This window comes from Microcebus murinus, chromosome 2 (assembly GCF_040939455.1).
Source record: "Microcebus murinus isolate Inina chromosome 2, M.murinus_Inina_mat1.0, whole genome shotgun sequence".
NCBI lineage: Eukaryota > Metazoa > Chordata > Mammalia > Primates > Cheirogaleidae > Microcebus > Microcebus murinus.
This window is the reverse complement of record NC_134105.1, coordinates 12574842-12601730: the sequence shown is the minus strand read 5'-3', so window position 1 is coordinate 12601730 and position 26889 is coordinate 12574842. Positions and strand designations below refer to the sequence as shown.

The window sequence follows — 26889 nt, the reverse complement described above, 5'->3', positions numbered from 1 at the left end:
CCCTGTCCTGGGAGATAAGGTGGCAGTGAGGGACTAGATTCGCTGTGCATCCTGGATTTGAGCAGCGTAGGTGCCTTTGGCGTCCACGTAGGATCCGCTCGGATCTGCAGTGCAGTGTCAGTCTCCGTCTTCGAGAAACGGACGTGGAGTTAGTTTCTGTCATTTTGGAACCTGAGTGTGGCCGTGACCTTGTGACATTGTGGTTTGCCCTTGTGTCTAGTCATCGGGCAAAGTCGATAGTAGCAAAAAGGCTGTCACTTGGGTCCAGGGTGATTCTCTGAATTTTCACTTCCAAGGAAAAGGAAGAAACATTATTTTTGTGACTCAGAGCAAACATTTCCTCTTGTGCTTTCAGTATTAAAATTCAATCAGATAATTAAAGTCATTGCAAGAGTAAAATGCTGCCCTAATTAACCATGACCAGAAAAGCTGTTCATTTCAAGTACAGAACAGTTATTAGGAAGTGAATATGCTTAATAGGGAAATACATTGGCTGTTCAGGTGAATGTTAGGAGAGAGTGCCGTAACTAGGTAACTTTAGGAAAAATATCTTCTTTTTAAATAAAATGATTCAAATAAACAAACATTTAAATAATAATATAAAGCAGAATAGCACTAGAGACTAGAGCATATCATCCAGCTAGTCTTTGTAAAGTTGATTTGAGGCTGGGCACAGTGGCTCACACCTGTATTCCCAGCACTTTGGGAGGATATGGGTGAGAGGATCATTTGACGCCAGGAGTTCAAGACCAGCCTGGGCAACATAACTCCCCATCTCTACAAAAGAAAGTTTTTTTAATTAGCGAGGCATGGTGGTATATACCTGTGGTCCCAGCTACTAGGGAGGCTAAGGCAAGAGGATCACCTGAGCCCCAAAATTTGAGGTTACAGTGAGCTGTGATCATGTCACTGCATTCCAGCCCGGGAGACAGAGCAAGACCCTGTCTCTTAAAGAAAAAGAAAAAATTAATTTAAGGCTGAGCACAGTGGCTCACACCTGTAATCCCAGCATTTTTGGGAGGCCAAAGCAGAAAGATCACTTGAGGCCAGGAATTTGAGACTAGCCTGGGAAACATAGCAAGACCTTGTCTCTACAAAAAGTTAAAAATAGTCCCAGCTACTTGGGAGGATCACTTGAGCCCAGGAGTTTGAGATTACGGTGAGCTATGATCATGCCACTGCACTGCAGCCTGGAGTCTTTAAAAAAAAAAAAAAAACTTATTTGATATATAAGAAAATGAGGAAAGATGAAGCTGGAGGAGGCAGGGGCCTGAGTGCCACACCAGGGAGGTGACAGTGTCCCAAAGGCAGCAGGGCAGGCAAGAAGGGAGGAAGAGAGGGAGGCGGGCAGTCAGGTTGTGCTTTCCTACTTGATACAGGTGCTGTGGCCATTTCACATGTACATTTCCTACGGGAGAAAATCATGGATTAGAAAAGCTGGCTGGCCCAGCAAGATCGTGGCAGAGCTGGGCTCAAGTCCCTCTTCCCCAGATTTCCAGACTGTGTCTGTGTTTACTGAATCAAGGTGCCACTGACTCACAGAGCCACACCGCTTGTCCCCTTGCATGTTCCTGTCGTATAGTCACCAGCTGGAGTTTCTTCTCAGGCCTTGGACTCTGCCGAAAGCCAGTAATCTCCAGCCTTCCTGTTGGAACTGAATTAAGAATCATCAACTAAGGGTCAAGGCAGTTAAAGGTCAAAGTATATCTCCAGCCTGTGTTTAGGAGGAAATTACTGTAATAATAAAGGAATGATAATAGCCACAAACATATTGAACGCCCTCCTGCCAGGGTCTGTGGGGCAAGATGCCAGTCACTGTATGTGGATCACCTTCATTCAGTCCTCACAGCACCCCTGGGAATTAAGTACTGTCATTATCCCCATGTGTTGCATGAAGACACTGAGCTGTGACAGGTAACTTGTGCATAGTCACAAAGCTAGTACGTGGTCCTATCTAGCAGAATAGTCGAGGTTTTGCGGCTGTAACAAAATCTCAACGGCTTACGTAGCATCAAAGGTATATTTCTTGTTCGTACTACGTGTGTACTGCAGATTGTAGGTTTAATTCACATTGTCTTAGTTCTGGGTCCCAGGTTGACAGGGTGACCCCTGTCTGGATTATTGCTGGTCTCAGGACAGAGAGAAAGGAGACGGATAAGCCTCCTGTACTGGCCCTTAAAGATTCTGCCGGAAGTGACACACATCACCTCTACCTATATTTTATTGGTTAAAGCTGGTTGTCTGCCCACTCAGTTCGACAGGGCAGGGACATACAATCTTTCCGCAGAGAGGGATAACTGAATGTTTGGTGGGTGGCGACATCACGACAGCAGAGTGAGGATTCAAGCCACGTATATAGGGTAAACGTCTAATCCTGATGCTCGAACCCTTGATCCTGGTCATCATCCTGCCTTCCACTTTGCTAGATGCATCCATGGCGTGCGAACAGACTCCTGCTGTTGGTTTCTGCTTCTCTCTAAGGCAGCCACTGAGAAGTGCTGTGCTTAGGGAAAAAGTGTGTTGGCAGGAAACCAAAAGGCACAGCAGATCGCTGAATGCCCGACTCTGATCCCATTTCTTGTAGATGACTGGAGAATGAGCTATTGCTCAGTAAAGCGTGTGGTTCTCGAGCAGGGAGATGGGAGGAAGCAGGCACTGGCGTTGAGCACGTGCAGTTTTCTGCTCATGGAGATGCAGCTCCCAAACGTGTCAGCACGGCCTCGAGTCCAATGTCAATAAAACTTTATTGATTGAGTGAAGAAGTAATTAATTTAATCCTTACAAACCAACAACCCTATGACGTACATGTTATTAATATTGTCCCCATATTATAAAAGAGGAAACTGAGGCTGGGGGCGTGCAGTGTCATTATGGCGGCAGCTGTTTTGGTCCATGCTCGTGGTGTGCCGACCAACATGCTAACTGCTGTACAAACAGTCTATTAATAGACTCCACAGTCCCTGGGGAGATAGGTACCTAAGATCCCCTAATTCATGTGTAATATGGGGACAGTAATAATCCTGCTTCTTCGGATAAGATAAATCCTGTGAAGCACAAAGCACAGTGGCTGAGCTTTAGGAAGCCGTCAGTAAATATTAACCACTTTTCTTCTTTTATCATCACCATCCTCTGCTATCGCTCCTCATCGAGTTGTCCAAACTCCAGCTTCAGTTCAGAGTTCCCCCGTAATGACTGCTCTGTCCCGCCTTCAGCAGAGCCGCTGAGGGTCGAACGTCCAATGGGAAAACTGGGCTTTGTCACTCCCGATCACTCACAACCTCCCTTCTCAGGGTTCGCCTGACCCCAGTTCACTCCAAACACTTTCCTTCTGCTAGATTTTCTAGCGCTTAAATTTAAAGTCTGAAAGAGTCCAGCTACTGCTCCAAGGCCAAGGTCTCCCATGCAGACATTCCTCTAACCCATCTTCGAAATGATTATCTTGAAGGCAATTGGTTTCCCAATGTCCTGGGGCGGGGGTGGGGGTCAGATGGCAGGATGGAGGAGAAAGGAGGGAGGGAGGGAGGTGATGGAGTCTGTGATTCTATCTTGTACTTGTTCTGGGTCCATCTGTTTAAAGATATATTTTGTATTTCTCTTGCTATTATTATTATTTTTTTTTTGTCTTTTCGTTATTCAAATTGCAACCCTGTTAGGATGGATCCACTGGGTAAGTAGTACATCCCATATACTGAGATGCCCCACCTGGGTTTTAGAGTGTTTTCAGGCCAGCGCGGTGGCTCACGCCTGTAATCCTGGCACTCTGGGAGGCCGAGGCAGGAGGATCGCTCAAGGTCAGGAGTTTAATACCAGCCTGAGCAAGAGCGAGACCCCGTCTCTACTAAAAATAGAAAGAAATCAACTGAACAGGCCGGGCGCTGTGGCTCACGCCTGTAATCCTAGCTCTTGGGAGGCCGAGGCGGGCGGATTGCTCAAGGTCAGGAGTTCGAAACCAGCCTGAGCAAGAGCGAGACCCCGTCTCTACTATAAATAGAAAGAAATTAATTGGCCAACTGATATATATATAAAAAATTAGCCGGGCATGGTGGCGCATGCCTGTAGTCCCAGCTACCCGGGAGGCTGAGGCAGAAGGATCACTCGAGCCCAGGAGTTTGAGGTTGCTGTGAGCTAGGCTGACGCCACGGCACTCACTCTAGCCTGGGCAACAAAGCGAGACTCTGTCTCAAAAAAAAAAAAAAAGAAATCAACTGGACAGCTAAAAATATATAGAAAAAATTAGCTAGGCATAGTGGCACATGCCTGTAGTCCCAGCTACTCAGGAGGCTGAGGCAAGAGGATCGCTTGAGCCCAGGAGTTTGAGGTTGCTGTGAGCTAGGCTGACCTCAGGGCACTCTAGCCCAGACATCAGAGCAAGACTCTGTCTCAAAAAATAAATATGTTTTCATCTTTTAAAACCCATCTACGAGCCCCAGGAGACTTCGGTACCTTACTCTGCATGACAGAGCACCTACCTGGCATGGGCCCCAGTTCGGGGGTTGGTGAGGCAGGGACGTCTCCAAGGAGCCTGGGGACAGCTGGCCCTAAGACAACCACTTCTCCTCCAGGGTGGCCGAGGCATCACGGAAGAAGAAAGAAAACAGGAGGAAATGGAAGCGCTGTCTCCTGATAGGCCTGGCCACTGTTGGAGGCGGAACGCTGATCGGTAAGGCCAGCCAGAGGTGGTGGCCGGGGCCACACAGAGCGAGAGGCAACGCCAGGCTCGGGGTGAGAGCGGAGAGTGCAGAGGGTTGGCTGGGAGGTGGCCCCTGGCGTGTGGGAGGTGCTCAGACAGTAGTCTATGTGCTCATCAGCATTTCCAGAAGCTTCCATGGGAGGCCGTGGGCAGCTGATAGGGTAAGGGCCCGTCAGGCCACATCCTCACTCCCGACTCCATGTGCTGCTCTCCCCGCAGGCGTCACCGGGGGCCTGGCTGCCCCGCTCGTGGCCGCCGGAGCTGCGACCATCATCGGCAGTGCCGGGGCGGCAGCCCTGGGCTCCACGGCCGGCATCGCTGTCATGACCTCGCTGTTCAGTGCGGCTGGAGCTGGCCTGACAGGTGGGGGTCAAGGGGGGTGGTGGGGCAGGAGGGACTTGGGCCCAGCTCCTGAAGGACTCAGCCAGACTCTCAGCAGGGGGGGCTCCTGGGAGGCACGGAGAGTGGCTTTCCCGCTCTGGTCCCAGCCCTGCGGCAGAGGCCGCGCGGAGGACAGGGCCGTAGCTGACCTGCGGCAGGCGAGGGCCGCGTCGGAGAGGCTGGCTCTTCCCCCAGGCACCTCGTGTACACCTCCTGGGAAAGACCCTGATCGGACCTGCTTCCGCCATCCAGAAGTTTCCAGGAAAGCCACCTCAGAGGTGACACTGGGGCATCCCCCTGCCACCTTCCACGTCCCAGCACCACCGGGGGAGTTTTCCCACGTCCCAGGTGTCAGCAGCCCCCGCAACATGCACAGGCCCTGTCCAGCTCCCCAAGGGGGTGCCACCCACCTGTTGAGAGTCTCGGTCCCTTTGACTCGCTCTTACTAAGAGGGATGTGTTTTACCCCCGAAGTGTGCGGCCAGGAGAAAGATACTGACCTGAGTGAGGACGGAGCAGTGGTGAGAGCCTGGGCTCTGGGTTCAGACCCCAGCTCTGCCACTCGGGGGCTGGCCAGCCCCGGGCAGCTACTTACCTTCGTCCTTAATCGGGGACGATAACGGCACCTCCCGTAATGAATTCAGACACGGATGCGCTTGTCCAGGGGCAGGGCACACTGTCGGTGCTCACAGCGTGAGTGTGTGGGCAGAGACGGCCACTCTGGCCAGTGTTCCCTGGGGCCTTGGTCACCTCCGTCCTCATTCCTGTATCTGGTCTCCAGGATATAAGATGAAGAAGCGCGTCGGGGCCATTGAAGAGTTCACGTTCCTGCCTCTGACGGAGGGCAGGCAGCTGCACATCACCATCGCCGTCACCGGCTGGCTCGCATCTGGCAAATTCCGTGAGGACCGGGAGGGCCAGGGGCGGAGGGGGTGGGCATCGGCTGAGCTGGGCCTGCTGCTGTGGGCCCGACCCTGCACTGGCTTCTTGCTTGTGAATGTCTCTAGGGAGTGGGTATGGGGAGACCCCTTTGCAGAAGAGGAAACTGAGGCTCAGAGAGGTGAGGTGACTTCATCTCACAATCCACCTTTCCACCCATCTACCCGTCCATCCACCCACCCATCTATCCACCCATCTGTGCACCCACCCATCCACCTAGCCACCATCCACCCAGCCGGATGCACAGAGTGCTGTACTTGCCATGTGCCACGCACTGAGCCAGGCCCTAGGAATTCACAGCCATGGCTCTGCCATGGACCGTACTGTCCAACATAGAAGATAGACCAAGTGGTTAAAGGGAAGCTTGATGGATGGCACAGTAGGGGAAGCACAGGATGTGTTAGGGGAGGTTTCCTGGAGGAATGACATTTAGGTTAAGGGCTGCCTGGGAGTTAGCCAGGTAAAGAAGGAGCAAAAAGTACATGCCAAGCAAAGGGGCAGCATGTGCAAAGGCCCAGTGGTACGAAAGAACCAAAAGGAGCACAGGATGGCTGTGGCGGGGGCCAGAGGCAGGAGAGTAGGCAGGGCCAGACCACGAGGGAGCACGTGAGGTGTGGCGAGAGTTTGAATCTGTCCTTGGAGTAAGTGGACTTAAGCACGCAGGTGAGAGATCAGTATATCTTGGCATGTGACCACAGCAAGTTACCTAAGTTCTCTGTACCTCAGCTACTTCGTTTGTAAAGCAAAACAAATTATTCCTGCCTTTTCGGGTTGCTGCAAAAATTCAACTAGGTAACACATGGACTACACGTGGTTTCTAGTTGGCATTCCACAAACATTAGTCCCTTTGCTGCTGCAATTTGATTGTGTGTGTTTTGGGGGATTCTAACCAGGGTGGCACTGAGGATTCATGGAGAGGTCCACTCGCTCCCCTTTGCAAGGGCTCAGCAGACAGCAAGTCGCTTGGAGAGAGAGCAGGGTGGGCCCGGGAATCCGTGAGACCAGGGACACGTGCTCAGAGCCTCCTGGTTTCCCAAGTCTCTGAGACCCAAGGGCGGAAGCCACAGCTCTTCTAAACCACACGCAAGTGGGAAAATGTTGTTAGCAGGCGCCAGGGTCTTATTGGTGTGTGACCACCAGGCCCCCGCCCCCATGCAGAAGGCCTCAGCATTCACTGAGCACCTGGCTCATGCCTACCCTGAATCAGGCGTTTTACCTGCACGGTAGGCACTTGGTCTGCATCGCCTCGTGGAATCCTCACGTCCACCCGGGTGCGGCTGTTCCCATCCTGATCTGTTGGAAGAGAAGACCTAGCAGGTGGCAGGGCGAGGGGGGGGGGCAGCAGATGCAGGATTCGAGCCCAGGGTCTCTTTCATTTGTTTCCACCATTCCATGCTACGTGAAGGAAGGAGCAAGCGCCTGGGTAAAGGAATCTGTGATTCTGACCAGTAGGGAAAGCAAATCCTATGTCTTTGTTTTACCCCCATTTGCTCAGTGTGCCCCAGGTCAAAGGTCAAGTTCATTTTGGGGGAGGGACACAGTCTTCATTGATCTCCAGCAGTCTAGTGCAGTGTGGGACCCAGGCAAAGGGGTGACTAAAAGAAACACAACCAAGCTAGTGAAAGTTCAGGAAGGAAAAAAAAAAAGCCTATTCTGCCTCCTTGGCTGCCAGGAAAGGAGCCTTGTTGTCATCCCAGGCTGGCTGGGAGCAATCGGACTTTCTCTGGCCCGCCCTTTTATTAATCAGGGTTATATACAATAAAGATAGTAGCTTAGTAGCTAACACGTGCCATGAGCCAGGCCCTCGGTATGATTAGCTCACTTAGTTCACTTCAGGCCAAAGAAGTGGGTGTCATTAGCCACCCCCTCATTTTACAAATGGGGAAACTGAGGCTCCAAAGGGGTATCCAGGGTCACCCAGCTAGCCAGGGGCAGGGGCAGGGGCAGGATTCAACTCCGTTCTGTCTGGCTCCACAGCCCACGTTCTCGGCTACAGGGCAACACACCGCGGTTTATATGGCACTTTACAGTTGATACAATGCTTTTTACACCGCACCTTGTGTGATTCCCCGCCACGCCCGTGGGTCAGATGTTGTTATTCCCTTCCTACAGATGTGGAAACCAAGGGCCAGAGGGCAGCGTGCCTTGCTGTGGGTCACGCCGGCAGGAGCTGCTGAGCTGGGGACCCACGTGGGCTGGCATCACAGCAAGCCCTGGCCCCCCCAGCCCCCATTCTGCGTCCGCCGCCTCTCTCGGGGCTGGCCGTCACTTTATCCGTAGTTAGAGGCATTTGACCCGAGTTGTTGCAGAGCTGAGACAGGGTCCCTGCGGAGGGAGAGGGCACAGCTGCAGGATTGTCTTTGTGTCAACGTGGGGCCCTGCAGGTAAGGACGAGCCCTTCGAGGGGGGCAGGTAGAGGCGTAGTTGATGTCCAGAACCGTTCGGTCACGCTCCGTGTCTGCAGGAGTGCTCGCTCCGCCTCACGCCACCAGGCTTTGGGAACACGGTGCTGGGCAAAGCAGATGGCAGGAGATGCATGTCAACCAGAGGATGCAAAAGTAAATGGATAGTTACAGACCGTGATGGGAACTTTGGGTGTCGGGGGGCAGGGTGCAGGGTGCATTTGATCTATCCGAGGGGCTGGGAAGGGCTTCCCTGTGGAAGAGGCGACCGAATTGGAATCTCAAGGACAAGTAAGGGTGATCCAGGGGAACTGATCCAGGAGATGTTGAAGGGTTTCAGGCAGGGGTGGGAGGAGATCTATGATGTGACAGGGTCACTTGGGCCACTGGCAGAAAGGGATGGAGCCAGAGTAGGTGCCCCACTGTGCTCCTGTCCAAAGGCAGCCACGCGGGCGAGAGGGGAGGAAGAGGGAGAGGCGGGCAGTCACGTACCTTCCTACCTGACACGGCTGCTATGGCCATTGTCCTGCCATGGGGTCATTTGACTTATATATTTCCTAAATAAGAAAATTGAGACTCGGGCCAGGCATGCTGGCTCACACCTGTAATCCTAGCTCTGGGAGGCCGAGGCGGGAGGATTGCTTGAGCTCAGGAGTTCAAGACAGGCCTGAGCAAGAGCGAGACGCGAGACCCAATTTCTACTAAAAATAGAAAAAATTAGCCAGTCAACTAAAAAAAAAAATGAAACAAAAAAATTAGCCGGGCATGGTGGCGCATGCCTGTAGTCCTAGCTACTTGGGAGGCTGAGGCAGGAGGATGGCTTGAGCCCAGGAGATTGAGGTTGCTGTTAGCTAGGCTGACGCCACAACACTCAGTCTAGCCTGGGCAACAAAGTGAGACTCTGTCTCAAAAAAAAAAAGAAAAGAAAGAAAGAAAATTGAGGCTCAGGAGAACTGGGTGACCCAGCAAAATCACAGCAGAGTTGGGCTTAAACACCTCCCCCCGAGTTTCTAGCTATTTCCCATCAGTGTTTGTTGAATCAAGATGCTGCTGACTCCCAAAGTCACCCGCTGTCCCCTCATGTGCTCCTGTGGTGTCGTCAGTAGCTTAATGCCAGAGTGCGGAGAAAATAATACTTCATAGTAGTTCAAACACTTAGTGGTCTCCTTTAATATCTACCCTGTGAAGGGAGATAAATATTAGCCTCCCCACTTCACACATAAGCAAAGTGAGGCTGAAGGCGGGATAGTGCTGTGCCCAGGGTCACCCAGCTTCTGATGAATGCAGGCGCTGGGGTTCGAACCCCAGCCTGCTGACCCACAGGCAGCACCGCGCTCCACCTGCTCTGCCGACACTGCCACTCTCGGGCCGGGGTGGGCTCTTGTTTTCCGCACAGGGTGAGTGGTCCGCGGTCGCTGCTAGTCTAGTGTGGTGGGGTGGGGCATCCTCTGCCACCGACAGGAGAGACCCCACCTACCCGCGTTCTCCCCAGGCACCTTCAGCGCCCCGTGGGCCGCCCTGGCCCGCAGCTGTGAGCAGTACTGCCTGGCCTGGGAGGCGAAGTACCTGATGGAGCTCGGCGATGCCCTGGAGACCATCCTCAGTGGCCTTGCCAACATGGTGGCCCAGGAGGCCCTAAAGTACACAGTGTTGTCAGGTAAGCTCCCCCAACCCCCTCCGACAGCATGCCCACTGCGTCCATCCCACAGTGGGACCCTAGCTTTGCATGCCTGAGGCCCCCAGGGAGCCGGGCACTGTGCTGCACACTAGGAACACAAAGAGGTTAAGGCCACATTCCTATTTATGCTCTTTGAGAGGAGGGGACAAGTAAACCGCCAATCACATGGTGCATCAGTTAGCCATTGCTGCATAACAAGCTACCCCAAAACCCAGTGGCTTAAAATAACAATCATTTGTCATCATAACTCAGGAGCTGGGAGGTGGAGTTGGCTGATCTTAGCTGGGCCTGCTCATGCATCTGTGTGCTGGCCAACTGTATGCCGATTGAGGCCAGCCTTGTCTGGGCAACTCAGCTCTGCTCCACTTGCCTCTTGTCTTCCTCCTGGCTGGCCTGGGCCAACAGTAGGAGTGCAAGGGAGGCTGGCCCCAGTGCACAAGCCCATCTCACGCCTCACCTCTACTATAGTCTCATTGTCCAGAGCTAGTTCCCATGGCTGAGTCTAGATGGGGATGTGGGGGTGGGGCCCTGCAGAGTTGTGAGGCAAAGTGGGGGGATACAGGGTGAGGTGACAAATCAGGGCCATCTTTGGAATCTCACATATGACAAGGGCTTGAGCAGAAGGAATTTAGTCCATATATCAGAAACACATGAGTTTCAGACTTCTTTGCTCTTGAGCAGTTTGACAACACTTGGAAACAGGCTCCCAGTTAGAGACTCTGCGTGCGTGCCCTGGAGCACTGGGGTCAGCCAGTCACTTGCCCAGAAGCCCACCCCCCTCAATTCCCTCCACCACTGATATGCCACCTCCCCAGGCATTGTGGCCGCCCTGACCTGGCCAGCCTCACTCCTCACTGTCGCCAACGTCATCGACAACCCCTGGGGTGTGTGTCTCCATCGATCCGCAGAGGTTGGCAAGCACCTGGCCCACATCCTGCTCTCCCGGCAGCAGGTACCTGGGAATTGTGGGGTTGGTGAGGAGGGGAGAGGGGGTGCTGACTCGTGTGCAAACATCAGGCTTAGGGGCAAGGCCACTGGGAGGTAGCCCAGTGGCTCTGGGTGAGTGGGTGGTCTTTGGTGTCTCTCTAGTTCAGGTGATGAAGGTGCCAAGTGCCCTGGGATGGACCAGTAAGAATTACAGACCATATAGGCTGCACATGTCTAGCAGGTCATCAGGTGAGGGCTGAATAATAGGGGCATCTGCAGGTAGGAACAAGGTTGGGGGCTCTAGCAGAAGCAAAAGTGGCTCCTGTGTATCAGCTTTTAATGAAGGGGTTTAGTAATAATGGGCCCGGCTCACTTGGGTGAAATTTCAGTGGAAACTTCTGACTCAGTTTGCAGCAAAGCCAGTAGAGTGATAGGACCATGTGCCTCAGCTGGCCACAAGTTGAATTTCCCCGTGCTAGTGGCAGAAGTTCCCTCCCAGAAGTATAAAGCTACCACATGAGGACACCTCCAGTGGTCTAAACACCATGTAAAATGGTCAGGAAGAGAAATCATAATGCTTTTAAAATTTGAATCCAGTAAAGATGTACTCACCATGGAAAGGAAATTGTCCCCTTGAAAATGAACTTGAGTTAATGGAGATAATAGTTTGAGAAATAGTATTAGAGATGACTATATTGTTAGAATTTGTTTTGGCTGCAAATGGGAGAAAACCCAAAACAACAGTGCCTTAAATAATGTAGAAGTTTATTTTTCCTGGAAAAGCCTAGGAAGGCTGTCCCACCCTCAAATTGTGTGCCATGGTGTAGAGACCCAGGTTCCTTCTACCTTCTTGTTCTGCCATATGTGATCTTGGCCTCGTGGCCCAAGATGGCAGCATCTATGCTCCAGGGAGCAAGAGGAAGAGCTGAAGAAGAAAGAGCAAAGCCTTCCAGTATTTCAGTTGACATCTCATTGGCCAGAGCCTAGTCAGATGACCATACCTAGCTGCCATGGAAGCTGAGCAATACAATCTTTATTGAGTGGCAGTGAACTGAGCTAAAATACAATTACCATGAGAAATAGTGAGACTGGACTGGGCGTGATGGCTCACACCTATAATCCCAGCACTTTGAGAGGCCAAGGCAGGAGGATTCCTTGAGGCCAGGAGTTTGAGATCAGCCTGGGTCTCACAGCAAGACCCCATCTCTACAAAAAAAGAATTTTTCTTAATTAGTTGGGCATGGTGGCATGTGCCTGTAGTCCCAGCTACTTGGGAGGCTGAGGCAGGAGGATCGCTTGAGCCCAGGAGTTGAGCTATGATAAAACCACTGCACTCTAGCCAAGGTAACAGAGCAAGACCTCATCTCAAAAAAAAAAAAGAAAGTGAGCACGAATATTAAGGGACAACTAGCAGCTTCTGCCATGTGAGTAAATTGCTTGAGAAACTGGTAATCCCCATCTAATTCTTGTGTCTTTGTCAAAAGAAATATAAAAGCTCCTTGGCATGTTTGACTGTAAGGCAAAGACAAAATGGCATTGGCTCAAATAAGATAGAAGTTAATTCCCTCCCATGTAGCAGTCTGGGTGTCAGCCTCCGGGGCAAGATGGTGTGTATTAGTTTTCTATTGCTGCTATAACAAACTATCACAAGTTTATTGGCTTAAAACAAATTTATCATCTTACACACAAATTTATTATTAATATGTTACAGCTCTGGAGGTTAGAAGTCCAACATGCACATTCCTCATGCAGGCTCTAGGACAGCATCCACTTCCTTGCCTGTTCTAGCTCCCAAGGGCACCTGCATGCTTAGCCTATATAGCCCCTTCCTTCATCTCCAAAGCCAGCAGTGTGACCTCGCCACCTCTCTCTCTGCTCCTCTGCTTCCATCACGATGTCACCTCTGTCTGCCTCCTCCTCCTGCCTTCCCTTGTCGGCACCCTTGTGACTGCACTGGGCCCACCCAGGTAACCCAGGGTAGTTTCCCCATCTCAGATCCTTAACTCCATCACATCTGCAAAACCCTTTTGCCTTTGTACCCGTCACACCCGGGGGTGCCCCTGTCTGATCTCCCCAGCTCTACAAGGGGTTCCACAGCGCTGCAGTCATTTGCCACCAGGCAGAGCGTCCAGGGGAAGTTGCTCCTGCCATTGACTAGTCCTGCCTCCTGGAGAAGAAGAGATGGCAGCTGGATCATGGTTTGAAATGAAAGGGAATTAACCCAGCCAGAGGCTGCCTGTTGGCCTCGCGGGAGGCCGACTCTGGCAGCAGGTGCGCTCCCGCGTAAATGAGGCCCTGACTCTGCTGATTAAGATGCCAGAGCTCAGGGGCGGACGGCGCATGCGTGATTCAAGCAGTGATAGGTTGGGGGCACTGAGGAGTGTGCGAAGGCCGCCCTCTTTTCAGGGGCGACATTTTGCTAGAACTGGCTGGATCCCCTCCAGACACCTTGTCTTTTCCCCACGCCCAGGGCCGGCGACCCGTCACCCTGATTGGCTTCAGCCTGGGGGCCAGAGTCATCTACTTCTGTCTGCAAGAGATGGCGCAGGAGAAAGGTGAGTCCGGATCACTGTCACGGATGAAAACCCTTCCCAAGTTGGTCGCACAGGACAGAGGTTCTGGGCCAGGGGTCATGAACCTTGCAAAGCGTGTTCCCAGTTCTTAGAAATAATAGTTAAGTTGAAAGTAGTTTAAAATAGAGAAAAAAATAATTAAACTGTTTGGAAAATGATGGCATAAATTAGAGCAATGAGAAACAGACAGTCCTACAGTCATGACACCGGCTTTTGCATCCCGATGCACATTCTCGAGTGGAGTGAGGGGGACGAGAAGTCCAAAAATGAGGTGTCGGCAGGACCCTGCCCTCTGACGGCTCTGGGGGAGGATTCTTTGTGTCTCTTCTGGCAGCTGCTGGCCCTCCTTGGCGTTCCTTGGCAGTGGACACGTCACTCCAGTCTCTGCCTCTGTCTTTGCGTGGCCTTCTCCTCCCTGTCTCTTCTCTTGTAAGGACAGTGTCATTGGATTGAGAGCCCACTCTAATCCAGGAGGATCTCGTCTCACATCATTGACTTAATCACATCTGCAAAGACCCTTTCTGCAGAGAGGGTCTCGTTCACAGGTTCTGGTGGACGTACCTTCTGAGGGTGGGCCCTGCTCAGCCCACCTCAGACACCTCTGGGAGTGTGACATTCCTCCAACGTCATGTGTCCTGTGCTGAGGCAGCAGAAGGCTTGAGAACAGCTGGTCCAGGCCTCGGGTGGGCCAGGTCTCCAGGGCAGGTTGGGGTTTGGGCAGAGCTGCCAGCAGAGGCTGCCTGTAGGGGGCACTGGTTGAGGGGGTCTGAGTTCGGGGCTTGGGGCACTTGGAGCCGGTTCCTGGGAGTCACCTCCTGGCGGAGTGCAGCAGTGGCAAGACTCTGAAGGCAAGAGAAGGAGCTAAGACAGGGACTCCTGAGTCAGAGAGCACAGGGTGGGTGGGAGAGAAGGTTCTGGAGCTGCAGCCAGCATTTTCAGGATTCGACTGAACGCCTCTCTGAGCCTCAGTTTCCCCCCATATAAAGTAGGGTTAATGTTCCCACCCCATGAGGTTGTTCTGAGGAACAGATGGGGTCCCCCGTGGCACAGTTGCTGCCCAGCTGCCTGCGAGCAAGGCGGGGCAGGAAGGGCTGTCACTGGCCAGGCCTGAGGCAGCCAGGGTCAGGGCTGACTGCTGTTACTTTCAGCATGGCACGATCGGAGGGCGTGGGAGAGACCTTGGAGCTTAGGGGCATGTCTCATTCTCATTCCTTTTCTTCTGCTACAGTGTTTCCCCAGCAGCACTGTGGACTGAGGACAAGAGCAGGCTTCCTGGTTACCAGGCAGGGGGCCATGCCATCTCTGGCACCGGCCGTGGGAGAGCCGAGCTGCCGTGCCTGTGCTCTGCGCTGGGCCCGCCTGCCTCTCCATGCTCCTCTCCCTGCTCCTCCCTCGTAGCTTTCAGCAGCCCTGCCCTGGTTTTGGCCACATCTGTGAAAGCAGCGGGAGCCACCCCTGTTCTATTTCCAATCGCTTTGGGTAGCCTAGAACCCCGTGCAAAGGGCCGAGGGACCCAGCTCTGGGCTGTGTTCACCAGGAAGATCCAGGCTGGGTCAGAGGTCGGCAAAAGCCACTAAGGAAGCAGGGGTGAATTTGGGTAAGGGTGAGTTTCTGTTTCTTCCACGGAAAATATCGCACCTTCCCTTTCTGTATACATTCTTCCCCCTCCCAGGCATCATCAGAGATAGAGCAAGTCATTGAGGCATCCCTCACCTGCCCGCTACGGATAATCCACCTGGGACCCTGTGTCTTGCTGGGAGGAACCTTCCGGGTCCCCACAGAATCTCCCTGCCCTCAGCTCCTCATCCCCTTCAGTAAATAGCTCCGTGGAGCTGCAAGAACACTGCTGCCTCCTACCACACAATGCTATTTTCCATATTACTGTTACTTTGTGCGAATGTTACCATACTGTCAGAATCTGTCTCAGGAAAAATTGGGGGACAGTCCTCACATTGTAGAACACAGGTTCTTTGCCATACAATGTGTGGTTAAGTTAAGCTGGGCGCGGTGGCCCTTGTCTATAGTCCCAGGTACTGGGAAGGCTGAGGCAGGAGGATCGCTTGAGCCCAGGAATTTGAAACCAGCACCTGGGCAATATAGTGCGACCCTGTCTCTTAAGAAAAAAAAATATGTGGGTTATAAAGAGACAGCATGGGTGTATCAGTCAGCTATGGCTGGCGTGATACTGCATAACAAACCACCCCAAAACTCAGAGGGTTACGAGAAGAAATATTTTCCATGCTCAGGGTCTGCAGGTTGGCTGTGGTTTGGTTGATCCACAATGACCTCTGTTTCTAGCTGAGGCTGGTGTGCTGGGCTCCAGGCTGCAGGCGGGTCTCGGATGTGTGCCAACTTCAATTGGCTTGTGTGAAACATAGCAAATAATAATAGCATTAAATATCTACATGAATGCCGTTAGTAGGATTGCATTATGTGCAATAGTGCGTATAAATGCTGGCCTATAGTGAGAGCCCGGAGATACTTACTGCTAACCTGCCAGGCGCTGTTAATAAACGGGAGAGGCACACAGTATGATAGCAACCCTTCCCCCATAGATGGCATGAGCCCTGAACCTAGTCAAGGAACAAGTGTCCTCCCGCAGGGTCAGAACCTGCAGTTTCTATTCCCTCCTACGGCCACGGTACCTCCTGCCGTCTTCCCTAGCGTCCTCCCTCCCAAGCCCTTGCCGCGGGTCACCGACGGGCATCCCCGGATCTCTGGCTGGCTGTGAACTTCAGTGAAAGTTTCACCCTTTGCCCAGAGCTGCTGCTCACATCCAGTTCCTTCCAGCTCAGCTGTCTGGGCTCAGGCAGCGGTGCTTGTTTAACACCCAATTAATCCACACACTGAGCAGACCCTCTCCTAATTGCAGGAAAGCTGACATTATCTGAGTTAGGGGATGTAAAAAAGAAATGACTCTAATGCATTTGAATCCACTAATTGTCTTCTGGAGTCCCTTGAGAGGCAGTAATGAAATGGAGCTCTAAATCCCAGAGTCGCCCAGAGCACACGGTCCTTCAGCCAGCCTCCCCTCCCCTCCCCACAACCCAGTTCCTCCCTGCTTTCCTCTCCCTAACACAAGTTGCCTGTAGAATCCACCGTCTCCACAGCTTCGCCTCCCTTTTTGGCTGATGCTGCAAACAGCAGGGGTGGCTGCCCTGGGCATCCGCACCATTCCCGAGGTTCCCCTCACAGCCTGGCCTGCCCTTTCCTCATGCTCCGTGCAGTCGGCTTCCTTTCAAATGGGCGCCGAGGCCACAAGCCCCTTGAGAGCACAGATTGTGCGTGACTGACCGCTGTGCCTCCTGTACCCGGGATAAAGCCAACAGAGAGTGCATGCTCCATGAATAAACTGACCATGAAGTCCAATGTTACCAGCGTTCACAGTGCATCAGTCAGGATAGCCTAGGTTATGCTGCAGTAACAACTATCCCCAGTGTTTAGAGGTGTTAACACAGCAGAGGTTCACTTCTCACTCGTGCTACCTGAGTGGGCAGGGTGGCACTGATCTTTGGGGTCACTGAGACAGCCAGGTTGAGGGAGCTCCGTGTCAACATGTGGTTCCTCAGTGGGGCTCAGAGCATGTGGTGAGTTATGCACTGGCACTTAAACACCTTCACCTAGAAGTAATACATGTCACTTTCATGCACGTGTCCTTGGCCAAACCAAGGCACAGAGACATTTTTAACATCAAGGAGGGACCAGTACACACCTTCCTACCATGTGCTCAGAAAGCAGAGAGCTGGAACCATTTGGTAAACATCCCCGGTGACCACCACACACGTCTTGTTCTTAAATCCACGGCGGGGCCTCCTGGTTCCATACAAAATGACACCAAGTAGCAGCTTCCATTTCCTGAACGCCAACTAGAACTTCACACGCAATTAGCAGCCAGAAGCCCTCAGTTGCATTCTGGCCTCTGTAATTAATTCTTAGCCAAGGCCTCAGCCAAGAAACTGTCCTCACTGAATCTCAGTGTCTTCATCTGAAAAGTTGAGACGTTCCCCTCTTCCTCTCCTCTGCCTCGAGTTGCTACACTCAGAAGGTAGAAGTACTCCATGATGGAAAGTCAGAGTGGAGCAGGCTCTGGGGTGCCGGGGTGAGTGCCCCAGTGATGGGTGGTACCCAGGGGCCCAGGAACTCAGCCAAGGGGCCTCCACGCAGACAGATGTGGGACGGCACTCACGTGTCACCCGCCTAAGGAACAGGGGAGGCCAGTGTGGAGCCCGGGTTCAGTCTGGCAGCGAGCAGAGCCCGGGCAGTCCCGGCAAAGCTCTAGGCTCCTTTGGCCCCAGACTGTACCCAGCGCCCAGAGTCAGAGGAGATGACCTAGTGAAAATGGCTTGAGAACACAGAGCTGCCCACAAACAGGGATAACTATGATAGTAGTAATAGCAGAAATAGCTGCTGTCTGTGAAGGTCTAGTTGCCTGCCTGGGTTTTGCTCAGAATCTTACACACATTCTCTTCAACCCTCACAATAAACCCTTGAGCAGGTACTTCTACCCATTTCTCAGATGAGAAGAGTGAGATTCAGAGAAAAGTAGAGCAGTTCGCCCTAGAACCAGGATTTCGACATACCTTTTTCCAACTAGAGAGCTCCTGTTTTTATCATATCATTTTATTTCAGTCCTTCCTGGTTGGATGAATGTTCTCATTCAAAGCTGTATCCCAGATCAGACTTCTAAACAGAGAACCATTCTACATCAGATTCACGCCATCGGCTCACAGTAAGCTGCGTGCGCGGTGCCGCGCTAGGCTCTGACAGCTAGTATATGTGGCCCATTTCTTCACAGAGCTCACGGTCTATTGAGATAAACTGCCCTCCCAGAGACACAGGTTGGAGACACAAGGTTGGGGCCTTGCAGAGTGGTGTCGGGGTCAGCGATGACACGTGTCAGTTATCCGGTGGAGCACCTGGCACATAGTAGGTGCTTGGGAAAGGGAGCTCTTGCTGCTTTCCCATACCAGGATCCAGGGCAGCTGCAGGTGGGGCTGACGTCCCTTTGTCCTAGCATGGAGACCGTCATCTCTCCCACTCCAAACCCGAGAGCGCTTGGCTTAGGAAACAGGAGTCACAGAAGCTGACCCCCCGGGACACAGAGTCACATGCTCAGCAAGGCTCCCAGCTCCACCCACGACTGCAGGCAGGTGGCTTGCGGAAACCCGGCGGGCCGTACCCAGCACTACTTGCGTCATCCTCCAGATCTGTGGGCGTCCGAAGGGCTCTCTCCCGCTGTTACTCACAGTCTTGGAGCAGCTCTGCCGCCTGTTTAGATGCGCCCAGGCTAAATGAGGACTGATTTCCAGTGGGAAATCCCTTGCCTTCTGAGTGGGTATTGTCAATGCTTTGTGTAGATGAGGAGTCTTCTCTTTAGAGAGAAACAAGCCCAGATTCTAGCTGGTGTTTGCTAAGATTCCTGCTGCCTGCTTCGTGATTGATTGGTTGTCATCATCATCCTCATCGTCTGCCCAGCTAACAATTATCGGGCACTTACTATGTGCCAGACACAGTGAAACATTTCACATGCCTTATTAGTTAGTCCTTGCAATATGCCTCTGAGGTTTTGATTATCCCCATTTTACAGATGAGGAAACTGGGGCTTACAGAGGTGAAGTTAGTAGCCCGTGGCTATGGGACTAGTATGATGAGGATGGAGTTTGGATCCCCGGTGGCTGACCCGTGTTCTCATTCATGACTTGATCTCTAAGACTTGCAGCAGCCCAAGGTCAGGGTCGTTGTCTCCATCTTGCAGCTAAGGAAGCAGAGGCTCCGTGCGAGGCAGAGTGGTTTGCCTGGGTAGGCCCATGAGGATTTGGGGGTTGTAAGTCCCTGAGATTTCCATAAATTGCCCTTCCTTTAGCCACACCCCGAGCTCCCCTGGGCACAAGAAGGAAACCTGGGGATTTAGGGCAACTCCTGTCTCCCTCAAACTGTGGCCCCAAATCCCTTCCTCCCTATTCCACACAGAGGGAGGACTTCAGATTCAGAAGCATTTAGAAAAGTTGCTTCTTGCAAAAAAGGTTTAATCTAGTCAGACTCCAGAGAACTGGCTTGCCAAATTACACACACACACACACACAGACACACACACGAGGTACTTAAGGGGAAAACACACACAACTCACGATTACCAAGGTACCAAGGTGTCATTAGTTTGTTCTTGATGAAAAACCAGCCATTTTCTCATTCAGTAATTGAAGCCACGCGGGGCGTGCGGAGTCTTCAGACATCAGCATTCCAAACGCCAGGGACTGAGTTCTCATTAGGGAGTCAGCAGCCTGTGGGAAATGTCCATTTATTTCAGGAACCAGATAGGACAAGGTGACCTGGTATTTTTGCATTATCTCAGGGAGCAAAGCGTGAGTTTGTTTTTTTGTTTACAGCATTCGTCACAGTGGGATGGGATGTACTCGGCATTCATCACAGTGGGATGGGATGTACTGGGCATTTGTCACAGTGGGATGGGATGTACTCGCTGATGCCAAATGGCAACAGTTTGATCAGCTTTGATCCTCACAGCATCCTCTGGGGGTACTATTCAGCCCATTTACAGAATTACAGACAAGGAAACTGAGGCTCCTTGGGATTTGCCCAGAGTCAGAGCTGGGAGGTGGCAGAGTTGGGCTTTACACCCAGTGCCATCCCCCCGGCCCTGTGTTGTTCCACTGGGCCGTCTCCCTGTCCCCTCCCTCGGCACTTTGCCCGTCTCTGTTTCTGAACTTACCGTGTCGTGTTGCGACGCATCTGCTCACACGTCTCTCGCCCCTGCTAACTCGTGGTGGCATCAGGGCAGGCACTGTCTGTTTTGTCACCTCTGTGTCACCAGCTCCTGGCTCAGGCCTTGGAGCTGCCCAGTACACTTTGGGAGCTGATTCATTCGTGAGGGACATGAAGTCAGCCACGAAGTCCGCAGTTGTGCTGCCTGCAGAGGACAGTGCCCGAGGCCTTTGGGTGGGGACGTGCTTGAGCTGTCTTGGCCCCGACACCTGGGCCAGCTGGCCAAGCTCCTGCCAAACCTCCCTGTGGCCGACCAGTGCGTAGGCCGCCCGTTCCAGACTGCCCCCAGGCACGATCAGCCAGCACACGCACAGCCAGTAGCGACCCTGCCCACTCGAAACAAAGACAGAACGCGCACCTGCCAGATGGCTGTGCCTTTGGGCAGGAAATGAACATAGTCAGAATTCCCAGAAACGAACAGTCCCCTCCAGCCATGGTCCATCTCCCAGCCAAGGGCATGAATTTGCTTTGGCAGTGTCTGACCTTCTGCCCAAAAGTATTTCTGGCCCCAGCAGGTGGCAGGGGCAGGGCGGGGGGGGGGGTGCCTGCTCCCAGGAAGAGCCACCATCTGAGAACTCGCTGAGAGACTCTGGGCCCCAGATCACAGGGGATCGGTCATCTTTTCTAAGTATTTGCTTTAGAAAGTTTTCAAAAATTAAGTCATTGGAAAGTGAATTCAATTCAAACTGACTCACAGTATCTGGCCTAGCCAAGAAATGGCCACATGAACCAAGAAATCAATTGCTGCTTCAGTTTATTTATGCACCAATTCTCCTCTTCATTGCAAAAGGCTTGGAAGGAAATTAATTAAATGTATTACATATTGTCTCTGCCCCGTAGCTCTGTCCCTGCAGTTGGCAAGACATTCTGAGCCGAGGCAGCTGGGCTGTGGGTGTGTTCGCTCATCACGTTAGAGACCGAGGACCTGCCTCACTCTGGGCACTTGGGGTCCGTTAATTCAGTCCTGGCTCCCCCATCCCTTCGCCGTCTGTAAGTGGGCACAACAATGTCATCGCTTTTCCTAGCGCCCTCAAGATGCAGGGGATCGTGGCAACCGGTTGAGGACACGAAAGGAGCTCTCTGGGCTTAAGAGTCTAGAAACCCAAGTTCAAATCCAGACCCCACTAGTTACTGTCCAGGTGTCCTTGGGCAAGTCTCTCCACCTCTCTGAGCTTCCAGCTAATCAGTAAAATTAGGACATTGATGCCTCTAGGGGTTATCCTGGGATTTAATAATTCCCATTTATTGAACACTTACTATGTGCTAAGGATATGCTAAAGGGCTATGCCTGTTGTCTCTCGTTTAATGTACAAACAACCCTGAGATGTAGGTATTGATTTTCCTGTTTTGCCTATAAGGAGGTTGAGGTCCTTTTCTGTCACCTGCACCCAGGATGGGTGCGATAATTTACAGGTAGTGGGCCTGAGACTCTTCGGCCTGTCTGATCACAAAGCTGACCTTTCAATAAGGCAGATGTGACAACACGAGGCTCAATAAATAAGTGTCCCTTTCTCCCTCTCTATCTTTGTTTAGCCAAATGGATTTTTCCAGAGCTGTAGTACTCACTGCCTCTGAGCTCACTAATGCAACAGTAATGTCTTCAGACTGGACTGGCAGCTCTCAGGGGAGGAGTGAGTCAGCAGAACGAGGGGTTCTTTAATCTCTGCTTTAATCTAAATAAAGGCCGTCCATTCCTCGGGGTCTTCCCAAGAGGCTTGGCCTGCCCTCTCTTTGAAAGGTATTTGCTTCCTCTAGGGGATGCAAACACCCTTGACCTTAGCAGTCACCACCTGCTGAAACGCATTTGATCACACCCTGAGTGTGGGTTGTCGCAGCAGCTGCATAAGGAAGGCAGAAATGTTCAGGCTTGCTCTGGGCTCACCCCTGGGGCCTGGCCCCTGCCCCACTGCTAACCCGCAGGGCATCGTCCCCTGCTGACCAGCTTCACCCTCCTCTGCGGGTTGGTCCCCAGCCGCCACTGCCTACTACATACCTCCACTTAGCTTCCAGGGCCCCGTCAGAGCTGGAAGAGCCCCCAGAAATCACCTCGTCCAACACTTTCATGTTACAGGCAAGGGAAATGCAGTGGTACTTGGTGCTTGTGTTGGAAGTTTGATGCTGTTATGGCCGGGGGAACCCAGGAATGCCCAAATCCTAGCCCTGCAAATCACCCCTTCTTCCCACACATTTCCCAGGAGTGATGGCACACACTCTGGTACCTGCCACTTCAACGCCACCTAGGCTGGGACCTGGGAACCCCCAGGGAAAAACCTGTGCTGACCACGCCCCAGGCTCAGCCACCTACAGCTCCAGTCCTGGTCCGGGGACCTGTAGCATCCCGGCCAGGGGCATGGAAGGAGAACGTCAAAGGAGAGGGGGGACTGTCCCCAACATGAGTTGAATACATACAGGTTAAGCATTCCAAATCCAAAGTTCAAAATGTTCCAAAATCCAAAACTTTTTGAGCACCATCATGACACTCAAAGGAAATGCTCATTGGAACATTTCAGATTTTCAGATTTGGAATGTCCAACCAATAAATAGAATACAAATGTTCCAAAATCGGAACAACTCCAACATCCAAAACAGTATTTCAGGTAAGGGACACTCAACCGGTATAGGGCCAGGGAGAGAAGAGGTGGCCCTGCCTGTCCCAAAGGACTTGTTTATCTCGGGAGAAAGTGGAGCCTGCAGTCTGGCGTCCCCATGTGCAGCAACCTGCCCACTGGTACATGTAGCCCGTGAGTGTCCTTGCACTTGACTGATCAGACCAGCACCCCCTTCCCTTAGGGGAGGCAGATGGGAAGCCTGGGAAGAAGGTGGGCAGAGAGGTGCACTGGCATGACAGGAAGAGGGGTGGAGAATTCCACTCTTCCTGTAGCTGACACTGGGTGGAACCCAGGTCCCCTTGCTCCAGGGCCACACACCTGGCCACCTCTGGACCAGCAGCACTTCCCTGGAGCCAGGGAGCCCTTTGTACCAAAGTCCCCAGGGGTTCTTTTTTTTTTTTTTTCCCTTGGGAAGATTCTAGAAGCATCCAGGGGTTCTTTATCCAAGACTTGGTCTCCCTTGCCTGTCTTTCCTGTCCCCTGCTCTAGCCATGTACGGACACACTTCCTGCCCCTAACTATAAAGTATGTCGGAATGAGGAGTTGATTAAATGAAAAATCTGCAAATAATTACTCTAAAGGCCAAGATTCTCCATACCACAGGGTTAAGATCATGAGAACAGCATGACCCTGTGCATGTTATATAAGTTCCTCAAGCCTTGCTCATGAGCAGTAAATCAAATGATCCCCACCTCATAAGGATAAATAAAACAGCATACACAAGCACCGAGCACTGAGCCTGGCACACGGTACGTGCTCAGTCGTTGGCTGAGATCCTTATACTTCGATCATAATTTGGTGACCCAGAAGGCACTGCGAGAACCTCTCCTTGGGGTCAGTACAGTGGGCCTCCTTTCATTCTTTCCGCCTGTGAACCTGAGGTTGTGGACTTCTAGACTCAGGCTTCCAAGGGATTCTTGAAATCATCAGGTTCAAACCTCCACCCTCTACGGGATCCCCTTGACGTCATCTATCAAAGGAGTCTAATAGCCTCTGCTTAATTGCTTCTAGTGACAGGAAACTCACTACTCTGCCAGGGGTAGTGAGTTAGGAATTTAGGAACTGATCGATTTAATCTGAGAGTCAATACCTTGTAGACTGTGGGACATCAGGCCCTTCCCAAAGAGTCTATTAAGGCTGTTGGTGTTGCATGAATGTTTGATGAGATAAGAGGCTGCTGCCACCCCAGATAGAGGTTTGGGGCCCTAGTACCTGGGTGGCCAGGCCTGGTCCTGGACTTTGCTGAAACATGATTTTATCCATTTTGCACCCAGAGCTGAAAAGGGCCCCATTAAGCAAACTCACGAGAGACAGTGTTGCAGACTGAACATTGCTTGCTTGAGGTCCACCTATAATTGCTGCACTCTCTGCCCAGGCTCCAGGGAGACAGACAGATCCTCTGCCTGCGTGTCTGTGGCGAGCACGGGTATACGGAGGTAACAGTCTCCAGGAATATATCTTTTCCTGGCCACAGTGAGCCCTGATGGCCATCCCAGTATCAGAGATGCCCCCCTCCCCCAGGGACCATTCTCAGTTTCCTTCCCTCGGAGTCCCTCTGTCACTCAGAGTTTTGCATAAACTGGTCCCTTGCACGAGTCTCGATGCACAGAAGAATCCAGACCATCTACAGGGAAAGAGCATCCTCTGAGGTTGGGGAGATCCCAACTGAGGGAAAAAAACACCCCAGAGTCTCATTAACTTACATATTAATTAATCATCTCAGTTCAAAGCTTTCTGTAATGGAAACTGGTTTTTTTTTTCCTTGTAGCTAAGATTCCCATGATTGTCAAGCCTACATAGCCAGTATTGTCAAAACTGTTATCGTTGAGAAAATTGCCAAGTGTGTTTTGCAGAGCCAAAGATAAAAATGCTCCTGCCTGTGGGTCAGTGCATAGCCCATGCTCTGTGCTTTAATGACAGTCTGAGTTTGGGGGACCCTGTCTCTGCCACCCCAGCATGCGATGTCCCTGTGCGAACTCTGACCTTTCAGGTCTTTAGTAAGATCTCCATTCTTTCTTTATTTGTTCCATCTTTTGTTCATTCATTTACTAAGACATCCATTTATGTATTTATGCAAAGCCCCGTCATCCTGCCTCAAAGGATTTTCAGGACATTTTAGGAAATACGGCCACTAAAGCAACAACTGATGGATAAACATAAAACATCAAGGCTAGGAAAAACATAAATTGGAGCAGATGCCGTGAGCCTTTTGGGAAGATCCAGTGTAAGGAAATGCAGCCTGGAGCGGAGGGTGCTTGGCCCCTGCAGCCAGGCCTGGGTCTCAGTTCCAGCTCCACAACTTAACCGATGCAAACAGACCCCCAGTAGTCTCCATGCCTCAGTCTCCTCACCTGAGAAATGGGTCTAGTAATACTTTCTTCATAGGGTAATGAAAAAGATTAAGCAGAACAGTAGACGTAAAGCACCTAGCAGAACGGCTGGTGCGTAGTAGGCATTCAGTAGCCACTGGTTTTGTTACTGTTATTATTATATGTTTATGTTATTACCCAGTGCTCTATTTGAGCTGTGAATTTAGCTGTTAGCTTCCTAGCAATCAAAGTAAAAGCAGAAAGAGCTGACAGCATCTTTCTCCTGTCCATTAGAGAATGTGAAGATGCCAGCTCCACGGTAGCAAGACCTTTCATTTCAACCTGGTTTATTCTATCTGAGGGTCGCCCCCTCTCCTTTTAAGATCGGAGCTTAAAAGGATCAGACTTCATTAGCTATCAGAGCCTCGGGTATCTCTGCCCCGGGCCAGCTTGAAAGGTCGGGCCGGAGCTGACATACCTGGAGCTGTGAGGAGGGTGTCATGGTTGGAAGTGATGTTTATAAGGTGCCTGCCCGATGGTACAGAGCTGCGTCAGGAAGGCTGCAGCAGGGACTTCGGAAACTCAGATTGCAGGTGATTATCTCTTCACCTCTGGCGCGCACCTGGGTACTTGGAAGAACTTAATTAGGCGACGAGCCTCAAGTTGGATTTTCATCTGGGTGGTTTTACATTTTGTAATTCAGCAGTTGCTAGAGAAGGATGCTTCTTGGAACTGTGGTGCCTGGATGGCAGGCCCAGCGAACAACGGGGAACATGCTTTGAAGGCAGTCCTGCCACCATCCTCTGCAAAAATTGCTCGGAGAACACCTGCTCACCTCTAAAATAAGAAACCATTGTTCCAAGGACGGGGAGGGAGCTGGTGTGTGTTGAGGACCTACTGTGTGCCAGGTAGGAACAGAGTCCATCTCCACCCTCTTCCCAGTCACCTTGGGAGGTGTGGGCATTATGACATCTGGAAACAGGTACTGCAGTTTCCATTTTTAAAGATGGGGAAACCAAAGCCCAGGGAGGTTAAGTGACTTGTCCAAAGGCGCACAGCCAGCAGTTGGCAAACCTGGGATTCTAACCAGGTGTGTCTGACTCTGAACCATTTCCTGTTAACCCTTCTTTTATGCTGTCTCTTCTGACCAGCTTGCTGCCCTCAGCGAGCCTATAACCTGGATAAGAAAATAAGATTCCAGCCTTAAAACAGTAAATAACAGAAGCAAATGCTGCATCTCAAGGGCCTGGACATTAAGGGCTGCAGCAGTTCAGAGGAGGGAGCCTTTCCTTCTAGAAGGCTGGGAAGGCTTCAGGCAGGCTTTGAAGAGCAGGTAACCCTGGAGACGCTTCAAGGGGGCAAGAGGGCTGAGGGCCTAGGACTGGAGGTACCCAAGCTCCAGCGGCGGGAAGGTGAATGATCTGGGAAGGGTTGGGGACCTGAGCCGAGGTTTCTGCTGGGAAGCTGTGAGAAGTAAGGGTGGAGAGATGAACAGGGTGCAGAATGCAGGGGCCCCGCCTGTCCCACTGAAAGTAGAGACCTAGAAGCAGGCTCTGCCTGGAGTCTTTAGTGGTGGCATTTTCACTTGATGTATTTCATTTAT

The 26889-nt window shown here is 51.9% G+C and overlaps 1 protein-coding gene across 4 annotated transcripts in view; it reads left to right on the top strand.

Moving 5' to 3' along the window:
- TMCO4 (transmembrane and coiled-coil domains 4) overlaps positions 1 to 26889 on the top strand; it is a 90929-nt gene that overhangs the window by 40270 nt on the left and 23770 nt on the right. For 3 of the 4 annotated variants that reach the window (XM_012787680.3, XM_075994592.1, XM_075994593.1), the window contains 6 exons: positions 4563 to 4660; positions 4910 to 5053; positions 5852 to 5971; positions 9904 to 10068; positions 10905 to 11041; positions 13487 to 13571. In XM_012787680.3, coding sequence (XP_012643134.2) covers positions 4563 to 4660; positions 4910 to 5053; positions 5852 to 5971; positions 9904 to 10068; positions 10905 to 11041; positions 13487 to 13571 — 749 coding nt within the window. Of the gene's footprint in view, positions 1 to 4562; positions 4661 to 4909; positions 5054 to 5851; positions 5972 to 9903; positions 10069 to 10904; positions 11042 to 13486; positions 13572 to 15261; positions 16628 to 26889 lie in introns of those variants that run through there. The other variant, XM_075994596.1, reaches the window with a different exon arrangement.